Source organism: Echinococcus granulosus (genome assembly GCF_000524195.1).
Source record: "Echinococcus granulosus chromosome Unknown EG_S00017, whole genome shotgun sequence".
NCBI lineage: Eukaryota > Metazoa > Platyhelminthes > Cestoda > Cyclophyllidea > Taeniidae > Echinococcus > Echinococcus granulosus.
The window spans coordinates 251369-263226 of NW_020170397.1; the positions used below are offsets into that span (position 1 = coordinate 251369).

Genomic DNA, 11858 nt, shown 5'->3' on the forward strand with positions numbered 1-11858 from the left:
AGACATAGTCGTCAAAGTCATTTTCCCGAGGATACTTTTCACTCCCCATAAAAACCACTATATGATATTAGGTTATTCGGTAAATACGAAGGGAGTATAATTACTGTGCTCCAAAAAATGAGCCAATCCCTGAGCTTCTATTGGGTCAGAAAAACACCCGGCTTTAATACATAGTGCGGCAGCAGACTACAGAGGCACGTCAAGAAAAGAATCAGGTAAGCAAACCCTTCGCACAGCACTTTTGGACTTCTCGCCATCACGATGAATGGGCTCTTTTTTTTCGCATTCCTCCGAGGTATCACTCTCTGAGTCTGTCTCTGATTCCGCCGTCTCCCCAGGCTTAAGGCTAGATATAAGCATTGCCCGCAGACCATTCGGCAGTTGTATAAAGCTGTAGGGAAATTAAATTAAGGGAAATAAAAAGTACCGATAGGTTTTGAAGTCAACGGACGACTTTACTACCGCCATCTCCGCCATTTCGCGCACGCGCACCAAACAGGAGCAGCTCTGAATTTCGCACTAAATGGCTATTGGCTCACAAATTACCTTTGCATTAGTTTATAAGAACTTTTAATATTATTATAATAGTACAAAAAGGGCGCAAGTTAAAAAAAAAGATTTGCTTCTGTTTGGTCGTCATTATACAAACAGGAATTATTATCCAGAGCACAGATACCAATAATCTTCCTCGAATTGCTGCTATGAGCATTAAAGGATTATGTTTTAATTACATTTTAGAAGTGGGAATAGGTTGTGTGTGCTTGTTGTTTGTTAAAGGCCTTGATGAACAGGACTAAAAGAAGCATCAGCTTTTTGAAGGCTATAATACTATGTCCAATTACTGAAACACCTTTCATTTGGCGTATTGTTACGCCTCATTTTGTGGATTTCGTGAAAAACTGCAAGGCCATTGAATGGCCTGCGATGAAAAACGGGTAACAAAATGCAGCGACATACTTTCTTACGCTTCCCTTTGTCAACCACCCTCATCAGCTACCACTACGCAATCGAAGCTGTAAGAGTAACGCTCGCGTGCTAAACATTACATTCACCAGATTTTTAAAGTCGGAGTCGTTTTTAAGTAATATTCCTTCCTTCTTCTGAAAACCACTATGTAATGCTAGGTAATTCGAGAAATACAGGGACAGCATAGCTACTGTGCTTTAAAAAATAAGCCAGTCATTAAGCAACCAACAGGTCGGAAAAGCATTTGACTTCAATGAGTAGTATTTTAGCAAAATATACAGGCACGTAGAAGAAAAAACGTACAAAAAAGGTTTTTTATTTTTAGACTTCATCGCATCACGACGTATGGATTTCTTTGACCCCATTCCTCCAATGCACTGCGCTAAATCAACTTGTGTTCTAGTCTTTCTGCAGTTTGCAGACGAGATACACTTGTGGCCAGGACACCATTTGAAAGTTAAAAAAGGAACTAAGAGAGCTAAATGAAGGAAACGGACAGTGTCAATGTATATTTCGAACCCAGCGCGGAGCCTCGCCTCTTCTACTATATCGCGTCTACGACTCCACACCAGAAGCTACTCTGAATCCCGAGGCAACTGATAATTGGCCTAATAGTTATCCTTGATTTAGACGGGATAGATGAAATTAATGCGAAGTCGAAAGTTGCTTTTTGGACCTAATTTTATTATAAACCTAGATAAATATTTATAAAATTTGACAAAAGCAGAAAGGTTGATGACAAGAAATATTTCTAATCAAGGCACTTGCAGTACTCAAGAGTTATAGTAAAAGTGATTAGGTCGAAATTTTTTTAACCTGGTATAAATTTTTTTCGTCCAGTACCATAAACTGTGTATCTGCGATTGCTGCAAGGACTAAACTTAAATTCTGCAGTAAAATTCGTTTGATTTTTTGATTTTGAACAAAGTACGTTACTTAATCAAAAATACTATGCTTTTTGTCCCTTAATGTTTAGTGCGTTTGTCTCGCCTAGCGCTATTTTAAAAAAGTGGCGAGTGTTTTTTGTCCCTGGCTTTGCAATGGATTCTGGTATCTGCCCTATTTGTCGAGATGAGATAGATTACTATTCCTATGGGAAGTGTGATCATCCTACGTGTCTTCGTTGTGCTGTAAAATTAAGGCGCTTTGGCAATTCAGATGACCCTAATTATTCAAATTGCCCTACATGCAGAACTCGTATCCCCAAAGTAGTTCACTCTTCTTCCTACAAACATATCCTTAGATAATTATTATGACTGCATTTGAGCCGTTCGATTCCGTTGATATGAGTTCGTTGACTTCGGAAGCTGAATTAGACTTCCAGTTCGAAAATGATAAGGTCCTGGGATTCTATAAGAAATTAATGGCCTGTGTTTGCTCGATATGTGGTTTCACGGCATCTAACATGTCGGCCCTTAATCGGCACACTACAAATGAACATCGCCTTTCCTTTTGCGATCTCTGCCTTCGTCATGCACATGTACGTTCCTCATTATTCCGTCTGATTGTGCTTCTGACTTCAGATGCTTCCTTCGGAATTTGTGCCCTTATCCAGTAAGGATCTTGCTGCCCATCGGAGATGGGACAGTGTGAAGAAGCGAGGTCATCCAGTTTGCAAATTTTGTGCTCAGACATTCTACGAGTTTGAAAATCTTGTAGTGCACATAAGGGAAGCTCATTTCATTTGCGATTTCTGCCATACTGCTGGTGTGTTTGAGGTTTTTCGGTAAGTTCAAAACGTTTCAAAGCCATTTTAACTTATTAACAGACGCCAGCAAGAATTGTTTTCCCACTACAAAGAAATGCATTTCGTCTGCCCCGAGTGCGAATCGGCCGGTAGAATGGCATGTTTCGTGTCAGAGGAGCAGTTGGGCATCCATAGGATGCGTGAGCACCCTAACGAGTCAAGGAATGACCCGTCCCTTTGGGAGCCTTTGCAGATCCTCTACTCCAACCAAGGACTCATTGGTCAGCATACTCGTGATCGCAACAGTGGACGCCGTGGCCTAAACGCTCCTAACGAAGATGGTGGTGAAGGTAATTAGTCCCCTATCGGCTCTCTATCTTTCATATCAGTCTGGAGTGGCTACAGAGAATTCACCTTCAAATGGAAGCGTTTTCATTGTTCGAATGTTTCCTCATAAACGCCTGGAACTAGGCCTATTTCGTCTTGTCACTTTGTGTACAAGCTGTCTTTTTGCTCTACGTTGTTATGTTATTACAGTATTTACGAACTTGATCAAATAGGCCTCATTAATTTCTCAATTTTCCAGTATTGTTTAGGCTATTAAGCCTGTCTTTCGAAGCCTTTGCCATTGTGATTTTATCATGCGGGCTTACTAGACTTAGGATTCTGAGAAAAGAGTGGATTTTGCCCTATCATGGGCTTCTATTCGTTGAGATATTCCACGACTGCACTAGGTGTGCGGCCTCGTCTGTTCATTCATTTTACGAATTTACATGAACCCTTTTTTCACTAGATCTATTCGCACAGTAATGTTACCTGATTGCTAGTGGCTATTCTCTTAAGTAGTAATATAAACTCCCTTTTTCGGGGTTATTGGTTCTCATTCTAAATGCTCTTCATCTGGTGTTGTTTTTCCTCCTGAAATTATTTTCTTTTAACTCTTGGTCCGCATTCTTTCGATCATCTGTTGTTTATCTATTCTTCCACCGATATCTTAGTCGCAAAACCTCTACAAGCATACGTGCGCATTAGGAGTGGTGTAAAATTTCGTTCTTAAACGTCTAATCTGTAAAAGTTCTTGTGCATCTTTATAGCCGGCCTTGAAGAGTGAGCCTTTTGGGTCTCTTTTATTGTACCGAATGTCCACTCGTCATCTGTACTTGTCAACGCGGCTGTTTTCACATAGACTTTCTGGATACTGGCTCTTGTATGATAACCAAATCACTTTAAGATACGATCCACTTTTTGTACAGCAAATATCAGTAATTTGGGGTCATTATCAAGATAGATTATTGCATGAAAGCTCCTTAGTTTTCTTCGCTGATTGGTCCCTCATGGTGGCATTCTTACATTGTTTTCAACTATTCATCTACCCCCAAACAGCTAAAAGACTTGAGGTTTCTTTACTCATTGCCATAGTTTTTACCTGCGTGTCGCCTTCCAAATGTCCACTTTATACTAGTAATCTCAAGTAAGAAGAGTTTCACCTGTCAAAACTTGTTCATAGTCTTTAGCGTCATTGATTTCTTGAACACTCGAACCAACTGCCTCTTAGCTGTTCCCCGCTTGTAGTATTTCCTATTCTTTCATGACATTCCGGAATGAATCCCGTTTTTTACAAAATCAGACATTTTATGCCAAATAATATTAGTGCTTTGGCTTCGCCGTGTACATTCCACTGTTTCTGTGCGCATTTGTGCTCCGTTATGTAGTTATCAAAGCCTCTTCAATCACATTGGCGACGTAGATCGCACCTGGGTCAGTCGTATGATCGTACTGCTGCTCATCGTTCACCATTGTGGTTTTACAAGCGTCGTCATTTAGGGAATCGAATCACTGCCATGTTGATAGATCTTTCTCGTGTGGTAGTCTTTACGCGAAGTAGTCAAGCCTCTCGGATACCGTTGTCATGCATCAGATGCTGCCGACATGTACGGGAGCCCCCCGTGGCTGACTGAAATGGTTAAAAAATTCCTTACTGATGGGACAAAAGTTGAGTATTCTGGACTTTCCGGTACGGTTTTATTCGCAATAAATGGGGAGTAGTTGTACTGTACAAGCATGAAAAATGATCTGTTACTTGCGTACAAAACATTTTGAGGCCTCTGACCTTCGACGGAAGACCATATCAGGAGGATGGCAGTCCAAATCTGTGGTAACCAAATGGGTATTGCTTCTGTGCGTGGCTAGGAAAACTAAGGTGTCATGTATGCGACCCTGGAGGCGAACCTATTGACTACCTTCATTTCAAACGTCAAGCTCTTGTATTGTACTAGGTGAAGAGGTGAAGCATAGAAGCCTACTCAAAGCTAGCTGCTTCCTGTTCATGTCCTGCATGCTTTTCTGTTGCATAGCAGATGGTCTGGTGGTGTTTTACCCCGCACAGCCGCGGGCCCCAATGCCAGAGGAGTGGACGGTCACGGACTTCCCTTCGCTCACAGGCGAGAGGGCGGCGAACAACAACGACGCAGGTAACGAAGCAAGTACAGAGACTCAGCGGACGACCTCGGCGGTGGCGGGAAGGCAGACTCGATCGCACGCTGAGGTGGTGAGCGGGAGAGGCGGAGGCAGCTACGCTAATTCGCACAATCTCAACGACTTTCCTTCCCTCCCTTCATCGTCCTCTGGCAATACGTCAGCAAATCAGCCACGTGGGTCGACTTCTTTCTCCTTTTTATTTGATGTTTTGAATCATTAGCTCTCGATTTAGCAGTCTACAAATTTGGCAGTATTTGGGGCACACCATGGGGCCGCTTTGGCCATCTTGATAACCTTACTAGAAAGTGCTGGGAGTTTGGATGCAGAGGGGAAGACTGAATGAATTTCAATGATTGTGTAGGTGGTACTTGAAGTCCTGCAGCACTATTGCGACTATATTGACAATGGTGAAAGTCATACCTGACATTACTTTATGATGGCTCGCCTGATGGGATGTGAATGGTTGAGAAATTGCATTAGAGTAAAATAGTGCCACATTATGACCTGTGTACGATGGACATAAGATGCTCGAGCCAATGATGTACAGGGGTTGTTCAATTCAATCTGAATCATGCTGCTGGTAAAGCAGGCAAAAGTAAGTGGAAAATGTGTTCTAACACTTGCAAACTAGCAGCTCTCGTACGTACCGCGGGGCCGGTCCAATCAAGACGGCAGTTAATGTTGGTCGGCTGTAGTGGCTCCCGGCCAACAGCCTTGGCTGTTGCTTTCCGTAAACGGCCGTGCGACGTGTAGATTTCAGAGGAGCTGATACATGAGTGCTGAATCTACCCAACTCACCTTTCGAAAGTGTCGCTTCTTTTTTATATCATAGTTGCATTTGTAGAAATGGTGTTTAATTTTTTCTTTTGCTTTTGCAGTGAAGTCTGAAATTTGGTGCCCTTTACTTTTGAACGATCAAGCAACTGGTCTCTTGGAGTGTAATGCTCTTTATTTGGAGAGGAAACAAGCAGGGCTTCACGCTCACATGTTGTTACCTTCATGTGACATTTGCACATGGTGGCAGCACGTGTCCTGCCTGTTATCAGCGATGACTTGCTATTTAGATTAAAATCAGTTATTTATGACTTTAACTGTACTACCTGCAGTAAAATCTACCAATTTAAGAGTCTTCTAAGACATCCTGGCTTTGAAGAAGGGCAGAATGCTGTGACGCACAATTTAGGAGGAATTGTGAGAAAAATGTTTCTTACACTCGGATGTAAACCGTTTCGTCACTGTTACACTAGATGTCTTATTCCATCCCCTTAAATAGCGTCCCAACCAAAGTGGGTGGATACTAAAAGGAGTGCATCTGCAGCTGTATCTTCTAAATCGGACGGTCAAAAGATAGCCTCAAAATCGGTTCCTAACGTCGACGATTTCCCCAGTCTGGTTGGCTCCTCCACCTCTGCCAATCATATCTCACCAGGAAATTGGGCTCCAGCACAAATCAAGGTCACACCCAAACCGAAGGATGCTAGACGTCAACCAATCGCGGATGATTTCCCACCTCTATCACCCACTGCTTCCACTTCCTCTACCAGTCAGCGTGCTCTGCCCGAATCTTGCCTCCCTTCCTGCGTACCATCAACGTCTAAGCAAGCGGAAAAGACAAAGAATAAGAAGGTGAAATCGAAGGCTGTGGAGCCTTCTCTCCCTCCAGCTCCCGATTTGGAACCCTTCTCGTCGGTTTTGCTCAAGGCGAAAAAGAGTTCTTGGTGGAATAACGCCGATAACGATGTGAGTTGCTTTTGTGTCTATCAAAAGTTGTTCAGGGTGTGATTGGCATCTACTGCTCCATCTGTACTCCTTCGGCTAGTAGATAATTTTATTTCCTCAAGTGTTTTCGATGTCAGGTTTGTTAAAGTGGGATTCTAAAGCTTACAAGAAGCATTGAAGTGTCATGAATTTGAAGCCGTATCTGTTATTGTAGTATGTTTGAATCATTGTGGGACAGACTGTTTCACTTCGTCTCTGATGCTCGAATGTCTACTTCTGAAGTACCATTTTTGCTACCTCATAAGTGGATTTTAATCGGAACGAAGGCTGGATGATAGGAAGTGGGAGCGTTATCTACCAGCAGAGTCATTCAAGTTGTCACGTGGAAAATTGTCCCTGTACCCGTTGTGTAGTGAAGTGTCGAAATAGCAAACGTTCGTAAATGATTGCTTCGTGGTCATTGTTCCCATAGTAATTTTCTTCTTTTGTGCCATATGGCGTTCGACGCTCTAAACGTTTACAGGAATGATCGAATGCTGCGGGCTGGAGAACCTCCACGGCCACAATTGCCACAAGCCGCTGGGTGGCTGGACGTTCCGTCATTTTTGAACTGTGCTTAAAGTCGTGTGTGTATACAAGTAGGTATCCACGGGTTTGAGTTCGGTCCCGTGGTTGGCAAGACATTTGGTTCGTCATGTATGCACCCAACTCACACGCGCACACTACTTCGGATGACTGCCATCATGGTAAAGGTGTCTGGACTGGACTGGACTAGTCTGGTCTACAGTATCGATAAAGCTATTAGGACCCACTTGTCATCTAGCACTGCATATGATACAGCCACGGTAGTGTTCTAGGCAGAATCATTGGAATCAAATGGGTTGGTGCGTCTGGAATCCCCTTTATTGTCTTCCTTTCTTATCCTGGTAGGGCGCGGTGTCACGAATGGTTAAGGGAGAGGACGGTGCGGGCGGTAGAATGGCTGAACCAATATACTCGCGGGTTCAAACCGTGGATCACTTTGACCCTATCGACACCGCGTCGACATCCGTAATACCTCCTCCTCCAAATTTTTCGCCCCAAGATTTTCCCAGTCTTGGAGGGGATGTGAAACCGTCGAAGAAGAATGCTTTCCCCACCACCTCAAAGAAACCACCTGAATTGAAAAAGGAACGGAGGAAATCAACTCCAGATCCACAGCTACCACAAGCAACTTCAACAAATTCGAAGAAAAAGGACGTCAATGTTAATCAAAATCAGGCATCGTCTGAGGAAATAAAAAGTTTACCCGACCTAGAGGACACCGAGACAGTTCTATACGAGAAGGTAATTTGCCATCCGAAGATACTGAGATCGTTGTCGGTGTCGTTCATTTTATTGCGTCGTTTTATCCACTCTGTAGAATATCTACACGCCGCCGCTGGACTACGAGGCCAAAAATCGAGAAGTGATAACAATAGCCGAGACGGTTTTGAGTGGTGAAGGCTATTCCAAAAACGCCTTTAACCGATTTGCTACTCTCTCCCGTCTCTTTCGACATGGACAGCTTTCCGCCCATTCCTACTTAGAGGTTTGCTGCTCATAAGTTAACAGTGGTGCTCGGTGCCTCCTCCTCCAGCAGGCTCGTCTCCACTGCTATTGCTTGCTACCTGTGCTCCACAAGTAGTTAATCCCGTATGCTCGTTCATAGGCCCTGGAGAGCCTGTTGACGTGCAAGGGCGAGCTGTTGCAAACCGATTGGCTTAGTTCGATGATCGCCCTCCTGCCTGACGTGGGACTCCAACGCGCCCTCTTTCGTGCGATGAAGGGTGAGGCCGCACCTCGGGTGCCCCATGTTTCCACTCCCTCACGTTGTCGTGGCAACAATCCGCCCGTCTGGGCCAAGGGTGTTGTTGCTGCCCTACAGGTCTGCTCCGTTTGTGGTCAGGTTTGTCTTTCGTCCAGGCACACTTTGTAGACTTTTACCCACCATTTGGAGCTTTTTGGTGCTTAACGCGTAGTGAAATGGTTGATTGTTTAATTGTAGGTGTGTCGCCGCTCCGGCATGCGTGAACACACGGAATTGGCACACAGTTAAAGCCAGCCAATCCAGTGGCGCCGTGCTTTCCTTCCTTCTCTTTTCTTTTTCTCCTTCTCCCCTCCTCCCCCTTCCTCGCTCCCTCTGTTCGAAATTTTTAACACCAAGTTGCCAATAATTCATTTTCAGCGCGTTGCCTTATCAACGTACCCTCGTGGATATCCATATGTATGGGTGTTATAGTAAAGTGGGTAAATTAGCTTGCAAGTTCTTTTGTGATTTGTTATGGGTATGTGTTAATTTTCCACTTTGTGTCATATCCATGGCGTTCCGCTTTCCTACGGAAATGCCGGGAAGCCGATAGTTCCAACTGGGAATCCTTTGAGAAATCCAGTTGGAAGTTCCCGTCTCAATACAAGTAAATTTTCCCAATGGGCGGTACTACGCGCCCCTTTGTGTTCTGTTGTTTCTATTTTACTGGGCTTCGGACAAGTCAAGCACAAATGCCTACTAGATCCATTCTATCTGACCTAAATGTCGATTTCCAGTAGAAATGTCCTCGGCAAGACAGAAGCACCGTCGTCATGGCCGCCACCGTCATCGAAAACCGCGCTCCACACTTGCTGCAGCTGCAGCACAGGAACGAAAATTGGCGCGCGCCCCTCACAGCTTCGTCTTTGCTCGCCCTGGCTGTGGTTCGCTTGTCAAGACGCTTTCCTTGGACGTGCGTCGAGTGTTCGAACCCTTCACAGCCTCCCAACTCCGCATCAGTCGACGTAATGTATTAAAAGACTTTATCAACATCGCCGGGCCCCTCCACGTCTCGCATATCCTCTACTTCACTCATCCCCGATCGGAGAAAATCACAGCGAAGCGAATTCGGCACGCGGCAAATTTAGAACGCCGAAAGCGAGTGACGCTGAAGAACGCAGAAGACGACGAGGAGGAGACTAACAAATCGAGCGGCAGCAATGGTATTGGAGGCGTCTATCTTCACCTGATTCGTGCACCCAGTGGTCCAAGTTTGACATTCCGTGTGTCGGAGTACTGTCTCACTCGTGATGTCGTCACCCTGGTGCAGAAGATCTTCGATGTGCGGCAATTCTCCTCCCCTCCACTTCTTGCGATGACAGGCTTTGGTTCGGGAGGCACGACATCTGCTCGGCCTCCACCACATCTTCGTCTTCTTGTCGACATGTTCCAAAACATGCTGCCCTCACTTAATATTCAGAAGGTAAGTTTACTGTGGCGTTTGATTACCTGATCAATTGCATAATTCTTCGTCTTTTAGCTGAAAGTGAGCAGTGTACGTCGAGTACTGCTGTTAAGTCGCGAGGTTGACAGTTGTAGTGATGGTGATGGTGGCGAAGAAAGGGAGGTGATCTACCTGCGCCACTACAACATCCGCCTGGAGAACCGATCGATAAGTCGTGCTCTGCGACGTCTCGGCATGGGTGGAGCGCCGCTACGACGTCGACGCGATCGTATTGGTGCTGCTGGTCTGGGCCCACGGGGCTTTGGCAAGTGCTCTGGTGTTCCCAACCTCGCCAACTACGCTAGCATGGATGACTACCTCGCAAAGTAAGTTCCACTTTTCCATTTCATAAAAGTATGTTCGTAGCCAACAAAAGGCGCATGTGAGCGCTAGTTCTGCATATTTTGCTTTTCCTTAACCTTTTTTTAATAAAATTATTTTAAGTCGCCCGCGCTTATAGTGCTTCGATATATTCTTTACAAACGACTCTATTCCATTCTCATCGCCTTCTTATCAGGGCGAATCTACTGACGGAATCGGCTGCCTCAGAACTGGAGGATATGGCGGAGATCACGCTGCCGGGTCAATCAGCGGCAGTTGGCGTGAGTGGGGAAGAGGCGAAGAAGCCCTCCATAGGTGGCACGATAAGTTCCAAGGAGGTCAAAGAGGCGCGGGCCCAAGCCAAGGCTGCACATGGCTTCACACACCTTAGCGGTTGTCACAAGGCATGCGTTCGACTCACTGAGATTGGTCCTCGTCTCACCCTCCAACTTATCAAGGTGACGCGCACTACCAACGCCTACTTAAATATTTTAAGTAGACATTATTCTTCAGACCTGTTTTTGGGGTGTTCACATAGATCGAGGAGGGCGTGAATTCGGGTGCTGTGCTCTATCACAGTTGGCAGAAGCGCACGCCGCAGGAGATTGCCCAACAGGAGGCAGAGGCTCGGGCGAAAGTGGCGGCGAAGGTGCAGCGACGAGAGGAACAGGCGAAACGACGTCGCGCGAATGTGGAAGCTGCCTCCGCTACTTCTTCGGCTGCCCCCATGGAGTCTGATGCGGAGGAGGAAGGCAATTATGGAAGTGGTGACAACGATGATGATGATGCCAATGACAAGCTGTTAATGCATCAGTTGAGCGATGAGGAAGAAGAGAACAATGAGGAGGAGGAGGCATCTGCCGTGGAAAAGGAGGTGAAGGTGTCGAAACCGGGAAAGGGGAAAAAGAAAACGAAGAAAATTTCACGCAAACACCCCGCTTACAACTATCTTATGCAGAAGGCCAAAAGTGAGTTCAAAATATGCCCTTCCAGTGCGTTAGTATTTGGAAAACCGTTGCCCATCCCCCTCCTGGTTTTTGTGTTTTAGAACGAAAATTGACACAAACATAGCGGCGTTGAGGGTTGAGATGTAAAGTGGATTTTGTGAAGTATAGATAAACTTGTTTTTGATAACCTCAGCCAGTGCTTTTTCTGTTTTGAGTTTTGACGTCTTGGAAGTTCGTTGATCGGGGTGTCTACATTTTTTAGTTGTTTTTGTGAAGTTAATCTCACACCCGAGGTAACCATCTTAGCGAAATTGCTTCAAGGTACGAATTGAAAGACAAATGTGGATAAGTGGGATTGAGAAACTCTGACAGAGACCTTGAGCTGGAGTGACTTTGGCAAGGAGTGTGGCAGTCCTGCTTGTGCTTGTGGTCATTCCGAGGGTCCAGTGGTCTGAAATCGCATCCGTT

General features: G+C 45.2%; 2 protein-coding genes across 2 annotated transcripts; both read left to right on the plus strand. All coding sequences in view use genetic code 11, as the record gives it.

Moving 5' to 3' along the window:
- Window positions 1–2218: 2218 nt before the first annotated feature.
- Window positions 2219–8927, plus strand: EGR_03295 (Zinc finger protein 598; the record flags this gene model as incomplete). Its single annotated transcript, XM_024492544.1, has 9 exons — window positions 2219–2446; window positions 2490–2692; window positions 2735–3003; window positions 5008–5304; window positions 6405–6871; window positions 7781–8176; window positions 8253–8420; window positions 8541–8777; window positions 8877–8927. The coding sequence occupies 9 exons, from the start codon at window positions 2219–2221 to the stop codon at window positions 8925–8927; spliced, it is 2316 nt and encodes a 771-aa protein (XP_024352945.1).
- A 493-nt stretch (window positions 8928–9420) lies between these two features.
- EGR_03296 (Suppressor of SWI4 1) lies at window positions 9421–11514 on the plus strand (the record flags this gene model as incomplete). Its single annotated transcript, XM_024492545.1, has 5 exons — window positions 9421–10101; window positions 10159–10448; window positions 10640–10901; window positions 10982–11411; window positions 11492–11514. The coding sequence occupies 5 exons, from the start codon at window positions 9421–9423 to the stop codon at window positions 11512–11514; spliced, it is 1686 nt and encodes a 561-aa protein (XP_024352946.1).
- Between the last annotated feature and the right edge of the window lie 344 nt (window positions 11515–11858).